The 20,932-nt window shown below is 35.9% G+C and overlaps 1 protein-coding gene across 1 annotated transcript in view; it reads left to right on the plus strand.

Moving 5' to 3' along the window:
• Positions 1-20,932, plus strand: part of PDIA5 (protein disulfide isomerase family A member 5) — a 285,081-nt gene that overhangs the window by 101,708 nt on the left and 162,441 nt on the right. The window contains exons 2-3 of the mRNA XM_015813977.1: positions 15,514-15,542; positions 20,046-20,172. Of these exons, the coding sequence (XP_015669463.1) occupies positions 15,514-15,542; positions 20,046-20,172 (156 nt within the window). The remainder of the gene's footprint in view (positions 1-15,513; positions 15,543-20,045; positions 20,173-20,932) is intronic.

Consider the following 20,932-nt stretch of genomic DNA (forward strand, 5'->3'; position numbering starts at 1 on the left):
ATAGGTGGGCACCTTCTTAGTCTCTTCCTTTAAACATTGCCATAGATAAAGGATATATTCACTGTTTTGCCATATGACTACCAGAATGGGATGGGTCATACTGCCCTTTGAATAAGCAGATTCTTATTCATTATCGAGTCTCTGAATGGGCCACTCATCTTTTCTGTATTTCCATCTATCCATTCACCACACCTAACAGAATTATTTTTTTCATTGGATCACATTCATTCAGAGTATTGCACATTTCCCCCCCAAAATTCATCCTTGTTCTTCTATCATTCACTGGATTACAATGTGCTTTCAAATATTGCATTGGTCATAGCAAGAAGCTGTGTATATGCAACATTGCTTTAGCATAGAGAAGAAAGAAATCACATGTGTAGAAGATCTGAACATTGCAGAATAGAGAAATCAAGTCCTGTACTGAATATAGGTCTACTTGAAAATTTGCATTGCAGTATAAGCCTTTTCCTTCCAACTTTTTGAATCAACATAATTTTTGCTATTCTTTACCATACTTAAGAATCTGAATCATCTCAGCATTTACATAATAGTTCTATTTGGACTGAGAATTACTGGTTTCAACCTTGACAGCTCTAGCCTTTACAACTCATATCTCCCTATGGATTTCTACTTTCAAATGCACCCTCACTAATCTAGATGGTATCAGTTCTTACTTCCTGGCCTAATTATAGCCCTCTTGTTTATAATTATAAACCATGCCTTTGGGTTTTTGCATATATACTGCACAATATGAGTCCATGTTCATTCACAGACTATTGTCTCCTTCCCCCTTTTCTCAGATGCACATTTCTTTCTTTGTTTTTCCTGTCTTTCATTTAATTGATTGATTCATTCATTCATTCATTCATTCATTCATGTTGGTATACAAAGATGACTTGGAGAGATTGGCCAGTTTGAGGTTGGAAACTGTAGTTGTGAAGAGGTGTTGTGAAATTGGATGAAGGTTTTGGAGGTCATTGCATTGTGTTGTTTGGTTAAGGAGCAGTTTAGGAGGCTTAGGTTTGAGGGGGAGATTAGGATCATCAACTTAGAAAGGCCTACTACGTTGCTGGCAGAGACTGGGCTGTACTACCATGGAGGCTTTTCAGGCTATGCAGCTGCTGGAGATTAGGTGTTGTTTGGGAAGCAAACAATTAATTGCTGCTGGTTAATGCCAGGTGTGTCTATAATGGAAGCATTTCCATCTGTGATCTGGTAGTGGACAAGCAGGCGGATTCAATATGTATTACTGAAACCTGTCTGAGAGAGGACAGGGATGCTGCTTTCTCAGAAATCTGCCCATTCATGTTTCAGGTCTTATACCCACTTCAATATCAAGGTGGCATTGACCTCTCGTGATACCTTGTTTATGTTTAGGGTCACTGTATCTAAGATGGCATGGTGTGATTGTCTATGTGCTGATCTGGACATAAGAACAAGTAAGGACTACCTTTAATGTACTGACTGCCTTTCTGTTCACTAGGATCCCTTTCTGGGCTCCTTGATCTGGCCACTGGCTTGGTAGTGGAAATTTCCTGCTTGCTGGTATTGGGGAGCTTCAACTTTCATGTAGGGTTGACCAACTCTGGTAGAACCCAGAAGTTCATGGCCTCCATGAAAACCATGGGCTTGTCCAGTAATATTGAAAAGTAGAATCAAGATTGTGTAGTTATTTCTTAGTTTATATAGAACTTTGTTTTGGATAGTTTTCACTGGCCAGTGATTGTATTTAAATCATGAGTATTAATAGGAAAAATGTGTAGGAGGAAGAAAAACAAATAAACTTGTGACAACCATTTTGCCAATAATGAGTAGGTTATAGAGGACAGCCTGTTTATCTTTTAGCAGCATTATGAAAGCTGGATTTGAGTTAATTATATCTTATCACATTTGCATGATACATTAAGCAAACCTTAGAATTAAATGTGCTCATACACTCACACAAAATGCAATCCAAATGACACTGTACCAGCCCTTTCAGTCCTATTTTTTTTTCCTGGTTGATATTCTAGATCACCTTTTCATTGGCAAAAAAATTGCAATGTTTTCCCTCATGCCCTAATCAGAATCAGACCCATTGTGTAGGGTAGAGGAAAATTAGTCCTTTCCCCAGCATCCTTATTTTTAAAATCAAGTTTTTAGGTACCTTCAGAAGATTAAAACAAACACACATACAAAGCAAAACACATGAGATGGTTCCACAGTGGAAATCCTGTAGCATCATTATCATTTTTTTCTGGAGGACTAACAACTGCTTCACCTCATTAGGGTGAAGTTCAAATAACATTAGATTTTTGTCATAGTAAGCTATGCTTTAATGAGCCTTGGTTAGCTGTTCAGAGGTGATTGATAGTGAGATGGGTGGCAGATACATTCAATAAATAATAAATAAAATGATTACATGTGGTAAAGCATTCCTTGGTTCTGTTTCCCCAACATATTTAACTTAGTAAGCTACTAACATTTTACTGATAGATTTGGCAGCACTCTTTGGCGAGTAGAGTCTCAAACCATATAATCAAAAGCTTAGGAAGGAAACATGGGACACATCCCTTCTAGCAGCTAATACCTGGATAACCAGGAAGCAACACCAGGTAAATGGGGGAAAAACAGCCTAATGAAGGATTTATCATAAAGGAAGCCATACTCCCACTAAGACTGGCAAGGTAAGCTATTGTATATAAACTTCCACTAAACACCACTTTCCCTAATGGCTGATGATGTTCCCTAGACTGGTAATGAAATGTCTACAAGAAAATAACCAAGCCCAAAGTGCACTGAGAATCCCTGAGCTAATTATATTCACTGGAAATTGAGACTGTATTGCAGGGGTGTCAAACTGCCGGCCCCCGGGCCAGACGCATCATCCGGAAGCAGCGCCCACCCCATTGCCGGCAGTGGCAAAACCATCTCGATACGTTGCATGATGTCACATGATGTCGTGAGTTTGACATGTCTGCTGTATTGCTATAATGTTAGTATGTTGGATTACTTTGTAGGAATTGTAGTTAAGTTGAAAATACATCTGTATGCTTGTTAACAGGGACTAACCTCATATTTTACCTGTATTGGCACTGTTTTGAAGATCAGCTCAGTGTGTTGGTATTCTTTTTTTTTTTTTTTACTATTTAGGTTAGGTTAGGATTCAGGGACTATTTAAACTCACATAACTAGTCCTCAAATAATTGAGTTCAAGATTACAGTCACTAATATCTTATCACAGAAGAGATTTCACGATAACAGCAATTTGAAACAAAATGACTTCCCAATAATTGAAATTTCTGCCTCTGTCATTTGCTAAGTCTGATTTTTGCTGTGTTCAGCTTGTGCAGAAAGCTTGTGTGACATGAAAGGAGGAAAAAGCAAAACAGCTTTTAAGGAGTTTTAAAATTGCTTTAACCCTTATTCAAAGGGAATTTAGCAATCTGCTTTTGCATCTCTGCCAAGAATTTTTTTTAGAGAACCTTAGTTCTTCTAAACAAAAATTCCCTCCTTCAAAATAATAGTTGCCAATTAGACCTATGCCAATCTTTAGAAATAATATGAAATGCATTCAGTAAATGTAATTACATAGCTCTTTTGCCTCTGCATCCTGCTTTTCTCTTTGGGTATGCAATATTAATGTCAGTTCAGTTCAGTTCAATAGAAACCAATCTATTCAGTTTCTTCTCTAAATACAGAAATTTGATTCTGGGTTTCTTAGATAACTTCCAGGCATGTCAAACTGCTGGCCCATGGGCCCGGATGCATCACGCCGAAACTGCGCCCACCCCATTGCCGGCAATGGGGGAAAAGTCGCAATATGTCATGCGACGGCACGTGACATTGAGTGTTTGACATGCCTGTGCTAGGCTATTCATTGGGATCACATGGTACAGGGGATTTATCTGGTTTTGGCTTAGTGTATTGTGTGAGTCCAACCACTGTTGTTGGTAAAGCAGGGTTACAAGCATAGTGGAGTCAGTTTGGCCCTCAGTGCCTTTAGTAGCCAAGAGACATTCCATGGCTTTCATATTGTTCTTCACTGTAGGTGACATCTTCATCTATTTGAGGAAGGAACCATCTCATTTGGAGAAAAGCAGACTTTTTTCAGACTGGATATCTAGAGGTGCATGTTACTTGAACTTGCAGATAATATATTTATTTGGAAATAATATATTTACTACCTGAGGACTAAGAGGATGGTGAAGAAGAGTAAAAGAAGGAACTTTCTGAAGTATCGTTACTTCCGACCATGTTGAGTTTGTGAATTGATGAGAATCTGAATTTGGAACCTGAATAGAGCAAGGTGTACTAATAACTAGTCAATTAATTTGTGGTAGCAATGCAGTATTCAGCAATGATGGTACTTGCTGAAGCAATATTGAGTTTACTACTTGCAGACTAGCATTTTGGTCTTGCAGAGTTTGAGAAATGTATGCAATTATTATGCATCTTTCCACAGATACCATATGTATTTAGACTGTAGGCAATTGACTACAGTTGTTTCTCAATGATTACACCAGCAATAATTTCATAGCTTGGGGGGATCGTTAAGAAAATGTAGCGGAAGGATTTGAAGGACTATTGCATTAATAAATATTGTCCTAAAAGCTAAATGGAAAGTATTTTAAAAAACTGATAATTATTAATTACTGCAGATAAGAGGTTTACAAGGGGAAGATTTGAGATCAAAGAGATAATTTCTTGCATATTAGTTTAATATTCAGATTGATATTTGTTCCCCTCCATGCTGGCTATGGCAGCGAATCACAACTCTCCAGATAGTTTACTTATATTCAGGAAGCCACTAAAACATAGCTTCCCATAAATTACAGAATTCTGGCTGCTGCAGTACATAAATCAAATCTTGTGTGTGTATGTGTATTTGTGTATCTGCTGCAAAGTTTATATTCTAGCCATTTTCTTCCCGCCCTTTTGAAATTTGGTCATTCTCTTCCCAGCCTTGCGATCAGGAGCTACCTGCTTAGTGCTTACATAACTTAGCCTGACTATTGCTATCCCAACTTATCAGCTTCCACACTTGCATTTTAATAGCTGTTAATATCTGAATACATGATTATTGTAATATTTTTTCACATCTTTTTATATATAACTCAAAGTAGTGAATATACTCCTTCCTCCTTCAGTTTTCCCCACAATAACAACACTATAAGATGAATTAGGCTCAGAGGGACTGGCCCAAAGTCACCCAGCCAGCTTTAATGCCTAAGGCAGACCTAGAACTGAAGGTCTTCTGGTTTCTAGGCCAGCACCTTAATCACTACACCAAATTGGTATATGTTATAATACATGAGCTGCTCAGAGTTGATTGAAACATGGGCAGCTATATAAGCGTTTTAAATAAATAAAAATGAATCTTTGACTGTATGTTCCTTTAGCTCTTTACAAAATAAATACTTTATAATTGTAAAACAAATGTATTTATTCATTCATTAAATTTTTGTGCCACCCATCTCCCCTATAAGGTGACTCTGGATGGCTTTATTATATATTCACCTGTAATATACCGTAACTAAGTTTTGACCCCAGAGCAAATGCACTGCACATAAGTTTGTAGTATTTTGGAATTCTTTTGACTATCTTTTTCTATAGAAATATGAGGCAAAATAGGTAGGTGAAATTCACAGTTAAGAATTCATATCATGCTTTTGGTTTCTACTGTAAGTATGCAACAGGAAAGCAGGAATTAGCAGTTCCCACCTAGTTTACTAATTCACTATCTTTTAAAGTTTGCTAATGACTTCATAGAAGAATGATCCCCAGTACAGTACAGTATAGTAACTATAAGTCACTATACTTTTGTAAAGTGTCTTCAAATGATTTTGGATACTTGACAGTGATTGTAAACTTTGGTGTTTGAAGTAACCAGTATGAAGTTAAAAGCAACTGTGGTTTGTCATGTTGTTGGAATGCAGCTATATATAACTAACAACAACTGATTCCATAGTGATATTTTCCCCCTAGTCTTACATCAGTGGTTGCAGAACATAACCTGGCCCTTAAGTTCTTTGTAATGTTGCTTTTAAACCTATGCAACACTGCACTTCTCAGAATTAGCAAGTCATTAAAAATGCTGCTTCTTAGTTTGTTCTGGAAGATTCAATAAGTTTATTCAGGGCTTTTTTTTCTCATAGAACGCCCAGAACAGAGTTCCAGCACCTTTTTTGGATGGAACCTTATAGGGTAGGCAAGGCAGGTTGTATGACGTGTGTGAGTTCCGGCACCTTTTTTTTTTTTTTTTTTTAGAAAAAAAGCACTGAGTTTATTTATTTTCCTAAATAACTGTTAACATAAATTAGAGTTCTCTTAGCAGCCAAAATAATTATAACATTTCAAAATTCTGCATGAAATGTGGTCTGTAACTTAGAGAAAAAGAGAGATAAGAAGACTGTTTATGAAGGCAGCCCTTTGATTCTTTTCAAAATATCCCTCTTTATTCTTAAAATAAGAAACAGATATCAAAACTGCTAAAGTAGTGCTGGTCCCCAAACTCATGTAACAAAATTGTTAGTCCATCCAATATTAACTGTCAGGAAGAAGCTGTTGGAAACACGGTGATAATCAGAAGTAAACAGGCTAAAAGAGATCCTGATTACTGTTTCCTGTTGAGATGGCAACTGCTTTTTTCTCACTTCTCAAGGGCATCCTTAAAATTCCCTACATCAGAAGAACAATTCCCCCACCCACCCACCCCCACCCACCCGTTCAGGTTAGGGGCCTCCATGATGGGCAAGCATCCAAAGTATATACAACTGCATACATTTCCTCAACCTCCTTGCTGGCAGCTGTGAAGGAAATGGACTGAAATTGATCCAAGCAGACATAGCAATAGAGTGCCAATGACACCTCGGCTTCCTCTTTCTTTCAACAATAATAGCCAAATTGCACCGGATATGAGCAATTTTATACACAAAATGTCCAGCCAATTGCTTCACAAAGGGGTTACCGAAATTGCGGAGACGAGAAAATTCCTTCTTATCCAGAACTTCTCTTCTGTCAGACATCTAATGGCAAGAAGAAATCAGTAGCTGTCATGGATTCCAATAACGGGCTGTTTCTTGCAGGAACACTATAGTTAGCAATTAGATGTAGTATCTCTGCTACTATTTCTGTCTTGATATAACCTAGGTTTTCTAAAGCGTGCACATTTACAGTTACGCTTGTGAACTGTTTTCCTCAAGATTTTCCAACAGAATTTCTAGCCGGCAAAAGGATTGTTTTTGTTTAAATAATTATCGCTGTCAAATGATAAGCTTTTCAAAATTGTTAGTGATATAGATTTCCTGTTGTAAGTGATGTGTGATGGAGGGGAGAGATTGGGGGGAGAAACATTTTTCTTTGGCAAGAGTGTGTATATTTTTCTATCATCTCAAGATGTGATATTAGGTTTAAACAAATGAATAGAAATAGAAAGGCTAGTATTATCTTTTTGAAGTAGTTTACAAAAAATATACAGTAATGGGCATATCTTTTGAGCCAAATCCCAGATACTGACAAACTTTGCTGGTGTGAATAGTCAATTAATTGAGCAGTGTTACTAGTTAACTTTCCAAAGTTTTCTTATTATTTTTGTTACTATTTTTCGAAGGATTTTGTTTTTGCCTTTCAATTAACAACAGAACACTTTTCTAGAAAAGCCCAAATTTTCTATTAATTACTTTCCCAACAAAAAGTGCTAAACATTTCTGCAGAGCACACATTCAAGCAATTGTTCAGTATTTTGAGGTCAAGGCTTAGCAAGGCTTCTAGCAATAGTTTAGTATTTTGAGTGCAAGGCTGATTATTTATTACACACCTTCCTGTGCATTTTACAATAAAAACAGCTGTAAAACACATAATAAATCATGTATTAAAACATACTGAAAAAATATATTCATTATAAAATTAGTAATGGGAAGTATTCTTCTGCCATTCACACTAGGAAGGTTTGAGTGAAGAGGTAAATTTACAGACTGTGTCTAAAAGGTGTTAGAATAGGCATCTCCCAATTTTTGGTAGGACAACATACCAGAGAATGGATTCTACTATATAGAAAGTCTACCAGATAGCATGCAGTAGATCTTGGTATAGGTAGTAGGATCTTTCTTGATAATCTCAGTGATCAACCAGGTCTATCAAGGGAAAAGGCTACATCATAGTCTCAAGTTTTTTAGATCTTTGTAACATGGTGATTTAAATCTCCCACTCCTAATTTCTTTTCTTTTCTTTTCTTTTTTTTCTTTCTGTCTGTCTGTCTGTCTGTCTTTTTTGAAAGTGCAACTCCATTTGAAATAAACTGCTCAATTCCCAAACCTGGGAACCAGCAATTCAAAATGTTGCTGTCTTATTTTGATTGAATCTCAATTTGTTGATCTTACCCACTCCATCATTGCATCCAGGCACTGGTTCAGAATTTGCACAGCTTACCCTGATTCAGAAGTTATGGAGAGGTAGAGCTGAGTGTTATCTGGACATGGTGTCCCCTAATGCAAGCCCCCTGATGACTCTATTCAGCTATTTTATTTTGATGTGAAATAGCATTGAGGAAGCAATAGTGCTTGATGGACTCTCATAATCTAATTGCCAGGATACAGAAGCAAAAGTCATGCAATACTATATTCTGAGACTATCCCTACAAGTAAGACCAGAACCATTTTTATAAAAATACCCTGAGATATCCCAAGAGAGTTATGTAACCAGTGCTGATAAATTAAGTAGTGTTGAAAGAAACATCAGGTCCAGTTCCAAGCTGGGAATACAATGGAGGCAGCTTAAGAAAGAAGGTTCCTGTTTATTGATGAGCAGAACCGGCAACAGCGTGCAATTCTGGGACAGCTGACAAAATGGAGTTGAGAATGGGTGGGCTTATATACCTTCTTTGAGGCTTTGTGTTTGAGATGCCTGTTGTGAAATGTACCTTGACCTGTGCTTGAGTGTGCCCTTTTGGTATTCTAATTATTGTTGCCTGACTCCCATTGTGGCTGGGAAGTCCTGTCCTGTCCTTGGAGCTGGGTAGGGGAATGTAAATTCTTAATCTCATCAGCTGTGGGGGCTGAAGGTGTTTTGCTTATGAATAGTGTGTCCCAGTCTTTCTGAATGAATTATCTTTTCTAAAGATTGGCCTCCTCAGGTTTCTGCCTGAGAAAAGGGAGAGTGTTTCTGCCTAAGATTTTTTTTTCTCCATTTCTCCTTCAGGGGAAATATTCTATCCTGCCTCTTTTAATATTCCCCAAAATATTTCATTATCTGTGGAGGGGGGAGGATACTAACTTCCTACAGTAGCTTAAACAGTTTCTTGCAGGAGATCAAAGTGATCATCACTGATTTTCTTTCCAAATCAGCTTGAATAATACACACACACACACACACACAGAGAGAGAGAGAGAGAGAGAGAGAGAGACGCAAATACACAGACATGATCAAAAGCACTGTTTAAATGCGCAGAGATATGAACAGTTCACATATATGAACAATTTTATCCTCAAAGTGCTTTGCAAAATCTGTTGTAGCAGGTAATGATAACCAAATCAGTTAGCTATGTTGAAAGAGATAATTGCGGTCCTAGCCCTATGCTCAACTAAACAATCCCAAACTTTATTATGCTTATAGAAGTGAGCAATCATACATATTAAACAATATTATCCGAGAATATCAAAATGTACATGCATTTGCAATTCATATAAAACAGATACTAACCTATAAACTATCCATATATACAAGAATAAAGTTGGGTAAATAGCCAGCCAATAGTGCTGGATAGTTAGGTTTGTTTGTTAATTTGTGCACTATTTACATTGATGAATTTTATTTGTTTTGTGCTTTGGTAAAGGAATGCTGTTGTTGCTGCTATTAGTATTATTATTTTTATTCTATTCATATAACGGCTATATATGGAAATATATACAAATAAAAGTTGATCTCAAAATCCCAAATATTTGGTAAACCTAAGCATGCATATGACATACCCTACAGAGTTGATTTTTGACATTTTGAATTCATTGTTAGTTTTTAACAAAATAAAGGCAGCTCTTCCATAATTCATTTTTGTGCAGCTCATTTTGCGGTTCCAATATGATAGTTATGGCCTGCTACGCACTTCTCAAACTTTGTCATGCATAAGACTGTTACTGATCTATTACTATTAGATTATTACCCTTTCACACTATAATTTATTCACTTGGCATTTCTGTGATATTGAGATGTTATTGTGTTCATTTTCCCACTTAAAGTAAATTAGAGATTGAAACCTATCCGTACTTGCTCGGGAATAAGCTATATTTGAATACTGAATAAACATGCATAAGAGGCACAGCATATTAAAGGAGGTGAAAAATACATAAAGACATCCGAGTCTCATAATAATGTATTTATGTCTTTTTTATTATAGAGTTTTTATATGAAATTACATAGTGAAAGTATCTAACTAGCTTGCCAATACAATATTGATCAAGAGAAATTGGCTGTAATGTATCTGAAAAGAACTACAGGTAGGCCTTCACTTACAATTTTTTGTTTAGCGACCATTCAAAGTTAACAAAAATAAGGCACTTTTGACTGTTTTTCACACTTATGACCATTGCAGCATTTCTATGGTCACATGATCAAAATGACTGCTTTCTATGTTTGTGATAATACATACAACAGCATATACAGTAAAAGTACAAAGCTAATGGTCCAGATTTAAGCTTTCTTTCCAAGTAGATTTTTGATACAAGTCAAAAATTCATTGTTTCTGTGGAGGTGGAAACTTGCCTTAAGCTGTATTTTTCCATATTGATTTTTGAAAGAAATGAGTTTAAAAATCCAAAGTGTGGTTTGAGATGTGCTTATTTTAAGTAAAAAATAAAGGCACCTGGATTTTGTTACATAATCTGGTAATTGAGGCATAGTTTGAATATTTTTGTATTAAAGGCTACATAGTACAGCCTGACTGTCACTCTTAAAAAGTATAGCCTGTTACAAAATCTAGGAGAGCTCATATGGTTGACCATTGTACTGTACCTTAAATCATGTAGTATCACTTATCTACATAAATTGAGCTCCAGTCTTTATAGGCAGAATAGTATACTGATTTGTTCATCCTAGCTAAGAAGAAAATAAGGTTTAATTGCTCACATGTCAAGGTTCAAAGCACTTAAAATCTGTTGAGCTATTTCTTGTCTTTGAAGAGATACTGAGGTAACCAAAGAATTAGTATTTGTTCGAGAAGACATGAATAACAGAGGGCTTGTGATTTTCTAAGCTGGTCATAGGTATCCAGACCGAGGAAAAAATAACATCTGCAAAATTTAAAAGTGACTAGCTGCATAATTTCATAAGATGCATTATCCCATGATGTAATTTGGTTAGGGTTTAGCATGTATGAGTCATTACCATTTTTGGTTAAGTCAAACCATGTTACTAAGGTGAACTCAGACTCAACTTTATAAAATATATGCATGTGATAGAATCAATAATGATTTGTTCCTATACCATGCAAATATAAAACAGATAGTTATTGACTCCACCTTATGCATAATAGAGTGACTGAAATAAATATTATTGTAATATCTTAATAAGGTATAGTCTTCCATATAGCTTATATTGGAGTTTATAGCTCCATGCTGATGTAAGTTGATACATTTCATACCGTTAACACAAGATCTCTGGGATCAACATTCAGTAAATAATAGTTTTTCATAAGGAAAATAAAGATGTCCTAGGAGAAACAAGTCAAACCTAATATATTATGGAACTGAAATGTGTGTCTCATGTTACTATTAGATAATGCTCACCTATCCTGCTAGACAATCAATGTATAAATTATATATCCCTCTAGCTTCTAGCAGGAACATTATTTGTCTTTAAAATAGATAGATTTTTAATATTCATAAAGTTTCACAGACATCACTTTCCCATTCTTGCCAACCTATCTCATTTTCTCAAGAAAAAAGGCTTATCGTGGGAATAAGAAATAATACTAGGTTTTGGTCAGAATAAGACATTTATCAGTTCTTTGTTTCTCCATTGCATTCCTTAGTGCTTAGTAGGAATTTCAGTTTGGGCATTTTTATTCAAGGTATAGATGTAAATCACATTCTCACTTTTTGTATTTTTATGGAAACTAATGTCACTGCTTAAGAATTCCTAGGGCTCTGGCTTCTGGTTTTGTGCTGTAGCATAGCAGCTGAGGGATCGCGTTGTTCCGCACCCTACGTCCCAATTTTTTCCTGTTAGGGGACCCTAAATGGGCCTAAAGTTGCCCCAGAAAGGCGACAAAGAAGGAGGGGAGCCCTGCTGACCACGGAGAGATGGCTGTTGATCCGGTCATTCAGGGAAAGCCCCCCAGAAACCAGCAGAAGAAAGGCTAGCTTCACTCCAGAGGCTAGCCCAAGCTACAAGCAGCTGAAGCCAAAAAGTACTAATTCAAGCTTGATCATAAACAATGTGTTTGGAACTGGGTAAGAATATCGATTCTCTCTCTTCTACTTGATAATTGATTTCGTGGGGAAAAAACCCCAAGAGGCAAAAATCCTCCGAAAGTGAGAAGGAAGGGGACTCTTGCCCCACCCTCCCACAGAAGAAAGCGGCAATAAACTTTTATGGGGGACAGAAATATATTGAAATGAAATAAATATAAGACTTAAATCTGAATAAGTTTGAAATTGGTGGAATTTATTAAGATTTTCTTTTCAAAAGATTATTGATGAAAACAGAAGAAAGTAATTGCTTGTTTTGAAAACAGTTTGTTGACATCTAGTGGTGGATGAAAATATACAACTGTAGTTGCTCTAATACAGGAATTGGCAGAAAGCCCAGAAAAAGATAACTTGTTTTTGTGACCTTCAATGTCTTAACAGAGAACAGCTGCAACAAAGAAAAGAAAACATTTTGGGCTACCTACAAGGCGAGAACTTTAAATCTTAGGGGAAAAAATGACTTTCCTGGATTATAAATACTTATTGAACTGTGACTCTAAAGCTGTTTACAGAGAAAGAAAAACTTTGAGTTTTGGTTATCATGGAACATCAGAGAGCTGCAGAAAGAACATATCAAGAAAAAACAAATACTTTCCAGGAGGAAATGTATGCTATGTTGCAACTAATTCAAACAACAATGATTTCAAATCACGAGGAAATTAAAAACAACTTTGAAAATATAAATGAACCCATCTTCAATTTAACCTTACAACAAATAAACTCTCAGAAAATAAAATGAGAGAGTGAACAGATAAAACAGACAACTGAACATAAACCAGAGGAAAGAGATTTAAAGATGGAACTCAACAATGGAAGGAATTACGACTTAACCCAGGTGGAGAAAAACTTGCAGGAAATATCGGACATGAAAAATTTGACCTACATTTCAAGATTGCAAAATAAGTCTGAGAACAAGAAAAAAGATTTGACAAAATGGATTATAGAGCTGTCAGGAGAACTACGAGAACTTGAGATACAAAAAATGATAAGAGAAATTAAGAGAGAAAGAAAGAAAAAAAGATTTTCAATAAATATGAAGGGGCGAAATTCTCCCACAAAAACATCTTACTGGATTTGTCTCTTGTACTTACAACAACATCTACAAGACTATGGGAAGACTTTTTGGTCCAGCGGAGCATACAGATTAGGAAAGATATTTGGCAAAAAAAAAAAAAGGCTAAAGTTAGAATTAAGAAATTAGATGATGGGATTTATCAGATGGAATATCTAAAGATTAAACACTTGTTTGAATATGGTTAAAATATAGAAAGATTCTGGATATAAATGTATTTTAGTTTAAGAGGGATGGGCCCCTCAAGTAACATAGTATATATTTTTTTACGATATGAGAAATATAAAAATGTTGGGATGGTTTATACGAGGGAAATATTTTACATATTTAAATGTAATTGATTTGACAAAATCTCAATTGATAATGTTTTGAATAGATTCAAAAGATTAGATGATTGGATTTATTAGGTGGAATTTTAAAGATTAAACATCTGTTTGAATATGGTTAAAAAGAATAGAAAAATTCTGGATATAAATGTATCTTAGCTTAAGAGGGACATATTTCTCAAGTAGTATACTACAGTATTTCCTTCCTTTTTTCTTCTTTTTTTGTTTTGTTTTGTAGCTTTTTAAAAAAAATATGAGAAATATAAAATTATTGGGATGGCTTGTATGAGGAAAACTTAAATACTTAAGTGCAATTAATGTTTTGAACATTATGGGGAAAACAAATCTAAATAAGAACTTTGAAAACAGGATCTATGACAAGGTAATTAAGATGATCAATTAGAAAAGAAGCTTTATATTGATGTGGTTGTTAAATACTAGAAAAATGTTTATATTCAATTGTTATCTATCAAACTACTAAGAAATGTACAAATTCAAGGTTGGTAAAAGAATATTATTGGAAGAAGAGAAAATCAAAGAAAACTATGTGGATTATGGAATTATAGAAATTAATTGTTGTTGATTGTTTTTAAATATAAACCCAGACAACATGCTGTTTACCAAATACTAAGGTGACTATGTTAAAAAATCAATAAAATATGTTTTTTAAAAAAGAATTCCTAGGGCTCTTTTATGGCTACTTCTAGTTCCCCTACAATCTTCTTATCAGTAACAAATAATTATTAATTTATTATTTATTTTATTAATCTATTAATTAATTCATCTATTTATTAATCCTATAACAAGTAATTTATTAATCATCTACTATAGCAGGGGACAAGTATTGGTCTGTGCTGTGTTAGGAAATGGGCTGCACAAGCCGCAGGTGAGCAAACGAAGCTTAATCTGCATGCATGCACGATTCAGGTTGGGTGCAAAACCATCTCCCTCCTTGGTCCGTGGAAGACAATTTTTCTTCCGAAACCGGTCCCTAGTACCAGAAAGGTTGGGGGCCACTGTTCTATAGCACCTACCTTCTGGAACACCATACCATCTGAAATTAGGTTAGCCTTGATTTTGTCAGTCTTTTGAAAAGCCATTAACAGCGAGCTTCTTAATGTTTGCCCAGGAACAAACAAGGATCAGGAAATCAGTTGAGCCTAAGTTGTTTCCCCAGTTGCCATTGTATGTTTTTGACTTTATCTTTAGTTTTCTCCTTATTTTAATGGTGGTTTGGTTTTTAGATTCTGTTAGCTACCCAAACTTGCAGTTGAAATAAATAAATATTGTGGTTTGCAGTTTAGGCACCTGGTCTTTCTCTAACCAGCTCTTTGTAGGTCTTCTACTTGACTATGTTTTGGATATGACTGCTAGTATGCTACTGAAAAATTTAAAAATACCACAACCCCCAAAGTACCATTATCCAGAACATTATTATAATAAGTGGTTGTCCAATTTTGTCTTAAAAACCTCCAGTGATATGGTGATGATGATGATGATTAAAGAACAAATGATAAGGATGAAGCATCACATTCCAAACACCCTTCAGAGAGTTGAGCCTTTGCTGGTTTCTAGAAGGCCATCACCAAAGGGGCCAGGAGCCTAACATCAAGAAGGAGGCTATTCCAAAAAATAGGCACCGTTGATGAAAAGCCACACTTTTTAAGCTGAGCCCCCTTCACCTCTCAAAAGTGGGGCACCGTGAGTACCAGTTCTTCGGTGGACCTCTTTTGGAGGATGTATATTCCATGTGGGATTGAGGCGTTTTCTCAGAATTTTGCGGATTTCTGTTTTTATATTATTGTTTCCTATCGTTATAGCTAAATATATGTGCCTTTATATTGAAGGCTATGCTTTGAGGTCTGATGTGGTATAACTATTGGTACCAAATAGGCCTGGATAAATGATAATTATTATTTAAGCCCACTGTGTGAGCACAATATATAGTTGCCCAGAGTTGTTTTGTGCGATGGGCAGCATATAAATTTAATAAATTAAGGCAAAATCATAACATCAAAATTAAAAAAAAAAGAATTTGTGCAGGAAAACATTATCCATTGTATTCTAGTCATCAATTCATGGATTAATTTTCTGGTTTTCACATATATTGAGTAAAGTTAAATTACAAATATATTGGGACTAATAATTTAATTTTACAAGTAATATATAATATATATATATGATAAGGTACTGAGCCATTTACTGACACCTATGTAGAATCTAAAAACATCTTTTTATATTTCTTAGTATACATCGACCATTGGCTAAAATAAAGCATACAATTTCACTGAATAACAAATGCTTAGTATTGGAGTATTTTTTATTTTTCTACGTAGAATATGCATTTTGTCTTTATATATATGTTGGGAAAGTATAATAAAAATAGGGGCTGCATATTAATCATGAGATGGCATTAAGATATAAAATGCAAACTATATAACCTATATAATAACCATCAGAACGTATAACCAATATATCAGGCAATTGCTTTAAAAGTCACACTGAGCAGAAAATACAAATCTTTGCAAAATAAAAAGAGTTGAACAGTACACTGAATATAATAATAGGGTGGACATCGGCTCCTATAACAGGATCTCTATAGTTTTGGGGTAGCAGCCAATAATGTCTACTCTTGCCTCTGATTCAGGATGTTTGGTAACAATAGCAGACAAAAGAGAAATGGAAGGATAAGGGATAGGAAGAGACAGGTATAGTCACCCAATACTTGCATTGTAGATAGAGCAGTCCAACCTCTCTACTGTACTTTGATTGCATTTTGTAGCTATTGTAAAAAGAGATGTGACATTCAGTAGTTAACACAAAAATATTTGTGTTATAAAAAAGGAAATAGCATCTCCCAGATTGCCAGTACAGGACTTTTCTCTGAAAAATTCCACCGGAATAGACTTTGTTTGTTTGGGTTTTTTTAAATCAGGATGACTGCTGGAGAAGAAACATTTGAATACTTCCTGCCTGCTTGCAGCTATCTGAAGCCTAATAAACAAATTCAGCGCAAACATCTCCGATCTCTTGCAGAATCTTGTCAGATAAATAAGTGGGGCTTGCTTGTTTTATGTCACTACAGTCTCACTAAAAACAAGTTATGTCACTAGAAGGCAAAATCACAAAACTGCATCTCACTTACTTTGGCCATGTCATGTGGGGAAATTCACTGGAGAAAATAATTATGGTTGGAAGAATTAGTGTTAAAGACCATGGTGGCTGGATACCATGAACTCTGACACCATTTGAAAAGCATAGAAAAACTCAAAGAAGTAGTGCAGGATCAGAAGATGTGGAGAGACCTGGCCCATAGAATCGCCAAGAGTCGGGCATGACTGAATAGACATCATCAATCAATCAATCAGAATAGAGCTGGAAGGGACCTTGGAAGTCTTCTAGCCCAGCCCCATGCTCAAGCAGGAGTCCCTATATCATTTCAGACAAGTGGTTGTCCAGTCTCTTCTTAAAAACCTTGAGTGATGAAGCACCCACAACATCTGAAGGCAAGCTGTTCCACTGGTTAATTGTCCTCACTGTTAGGAAGTTTCTCCTTAATTCCAGGTTGCTTCTCTCCTTGATTAGTTTCCATGCATTGTTTCTTGTCTTGCCTTCTGGTGCTTTGGAAAATAAATTGACCCCCTCCTCCTTGTGGCAGCCTCTCAAATACTGGAATACTGCTATAATGTCCCCCCTAGTCCTTCTTTTCTCTAGACTGGCCATTCCCAAATCCTACAACCGTTCTTCATATGTTTTAGTCTCCAGGCCTTTAATCATCTTAGTTGCTCTTCTTTGTACTTTTTCCCCAAAGTCTCAACATCTTTTTGTAATGTGGTGACCAAAACTGGATGCAGTGTTTCAGATGTGGCTTTACTAAGGCTTTATAAAACGGTACTAATAATTCATGTGATTTTGATTCTATGCCTCTGTTTATACAACCAAGAGTTGTATTAGCTTTTTTGGCTGCTGCTGCATACTGCTGACTCATATTTAAGTGATTGTCCACTAGGACTCCAAGGTCCCTATCACAGTTACTGTTTTTGAAGCCAGGTTTTGCCTAATCTGTACTTGTAGCTTTGGTTTTTCCTGCCCAGGTGTACAACCTTGCTTTTTTCCACATTAAATATCATTTTGTTAGATAGGGGCCATTGTTCAAGTCTGTCAAGATCTTTTTGGATTCTGAGCTTATCTTCTGGAGTTTGGCTATTCCTGCCAGTTTGGTGTCATCTGCAAATTTGATGAGATCCCCTTCTATTCCCTCATCTAAGTCATTTATGAAGATATTGAAGAGTAATGGGCCTAAGACAGAATCTTGTGGTACCCCACTGCTTACTTTCCTCCATGTAGATGTAGTACCATTAAGTACTACTCGTTGAGTATGGTTTGTCAGCCAGTTACAAATCCATCTGGTAGTGATGCTGTCAATCCACATTTTTCTAGTTTATCAAGAAGTAGGTTGTGGTCATCATCATCTCACTAAAAATTAGTTTATGGCTAGGGTTGCTTTCAGGCTTGATTTTGCTAGAGGGGCTCTCTGTTAAGAATGATCTTACCATGATATCCACATTCTGACAGGTGAACAATAAACTTGCTATGAGTAGCTCAGTTGTAACCCATGTAATTATTAACTAGAAACCTTTATGAAAGTCAGGAAAAAAACTATGGAGGATATTTTGTTAATAATTCAAATATTTAATACTGGAAACAAGAACAGCATATATGAAATACAAAATCATTTCTTTAATACACAGTTCCAAATCAGCCTTCCACAATATGGCTATTGCTAAAAATTCTGGGTGCTGAGACCCATAATCCAACTTAGTGTTTCTCATCCTTGGCAAATTTAACGTAAGTGTAGTTCAGCTATGAGATTTCCCCAGCCAGCATGTTATCAAGGTTGAGAAACACTAAGCTAGAGGATGCCCAGACTGAGGAAGGCTATTTTAGCATAGTCTGAGCAAGTCAAAAAAAAAATAGGCAATGTTTTTAGCCAAAAAAGCATGTTCAATCTGTGGGAGAGGACCTTTAATTTAACATTTAATTTAATTTAATTATTCAGTGAGCATAAGAGAGAGAATGACTGCCTCTATGGTGTTGGTGGTACACATATTCAATAAATATGTGTGGAGTGTGTATGTGTTGCCATTAACAAAATCTTGTTTCCCCCCCCCCCCTATATTCCTTGGTAATGGTAAAGACTTTCGATTCTTAGAGCATTGGGGGTGGGGTTCCCATAATGAACTATAGATATCTAAAAACTTACCAATTATAGCAGAGAAAAAGTATATTAGTAGCTGCTTTGGCAGCAGAGCTGAGAGAGCTCTATGATCAACCATAAACTTGGTTCACTATACTGACAGAACAGCTGTTAACACATGTAAAAGCTGAACAGCCCAGTTAACACTCATGCTTTCATTAACATTAAGCAGTGGGAGAGAAAGAAAGAATATTAGACCTTTGCACCTAAGAAAAGGTAATGATCGATCTTCCAGATGCTGATAAACCTGTTCCCAGCAGCCCTAGTCAAAATGGGTAATGGCAGAGAAATGATGGATACCTTATAGAAGGCTATATGTTGCAAATATGTGGTGTACGTTGAGAATAGCAGTGGGCATGACCTGTGAAAATGGTGAATAATGATTCTCATCAGCCCATTCCCTAGTGAATGAAACATTAGTAGTTCTTGGTTTATTTAAGAATCTCTGTCTCTTAAGCAGACTGATAGATATCTAGTATTTTTGGTATTAGGAACTGAAATTGCAGCAGTGAGACAGGAGAACAGAAATTTAAGAGTCTTTTGTAGGTCCAATGTGTTTTTATAGTGTTTATCACTTCTTATTTTTCCATTCTTTTGCACTCGCAGTTCAGATTTACTGTATGCATGAGAGGGCAAAAAACAACTTACTGCTTGGGTTCACATTAAGACATAATAACCTTTATTTGTTTGGGCATAACATATTGTGCGAACACTGCAACTGTGTTTGGCTGAACTGGATTTCTCATTTATTGTGCACTCAGCCAACAGAAGGAACTGGATTTTTTGCTACGCTATACAATTTTCCTCAGGACTTCATTTACAAAGGAATCCAAAGCAGATGCATGTGTCCTTTTCTGAAGCTAAGGTTAAAAAGAATTTGTTCATAATAATAATAAGACTTCCTTTTGAAATGTGCCTGTACTTTTCTTTTTATCTTACCACTGCAGGCTATCTTTCCAGCATGTGTGTTACCATCAAAGATGTCGCCCCTGATAGAAAAAATTAGTGATCAGAAGGACTTCAAAAAGCTGTTGAGAACACGAAATAATGTGTTGGTGCTATATTCTAAATCTGGTGAGTGTTCTTCAGTTTAAAAACTTTTTAAGGATAATTGGTATTTAAACAAACATGCTAAGTGATTGCCTAGATGAGAAGATAGGAAAAACAGGAAAATGTCTTAAAATCAAGATTTTGCACAACATTTATACAGGATCTGTTTTAGAAACTAAAACTTGCAGATAAAATTTAGAGTGAGTTTACATAAATATTCAATTTTTCTCTGGTTACTTGATCTGTCTCATAATGTTGTCAAATTACTTCTTATTTTATTATTGTTATATCTGTAGCACCATTCTTTAAAAAGAAATGCACAAGGTATGCAACCAATAACTAGAGAGACAGTTTTAACGTATTTGCAGCTATTTTATATTGAGGCACTTTTCCTGTCACCCTGCTTGGTTTTAGTTGCTTTCATATATTTTTTGCTTTATTTTAACCTGCATTTCCACTATCTAGGTTTATGGTATCAACAGGTATCTGCTTGCTTTTCTCCTTAGTTTTTATTCATGTATTTATAATCAAATTTCTAGGTCATCCAACTCCAGTGATTCTGCATGGCTTAGCATAAACAACCAATAAAATCAAAATCAACCCCAAAAGATAGTGACATCTGCTCTCCCCAACAGAAATAGAAACTCACCCCCCCAAGCATTCTAACCTAAGGTCTGGGGAACAAAAAGTCATATTTTAAAGGCTCTTTTAAAAGCTGATAAGGCGGGGGTCGTGCAAATTTTCGAGGGGATGCTGTTCAAGCAGCGGGTGGGGCAACTGACAG

Source organism: Protobothrops mucrosquamatus, unplaced genomic scaffold (assembly GCF_001527695.2).
Source record: "Protobothrops mucrosquamatus isolate PMUCROS unplaced genomic scaffold, P.Mucros_1.0 scaffold_77, whole genome shotgun sequence".
NCBI lineage: Eukaryota > Metazoa > Chordata > Lepidosauria > Squamata > Viperidae > Protobothrops > Protobothrops mucrosquamatus.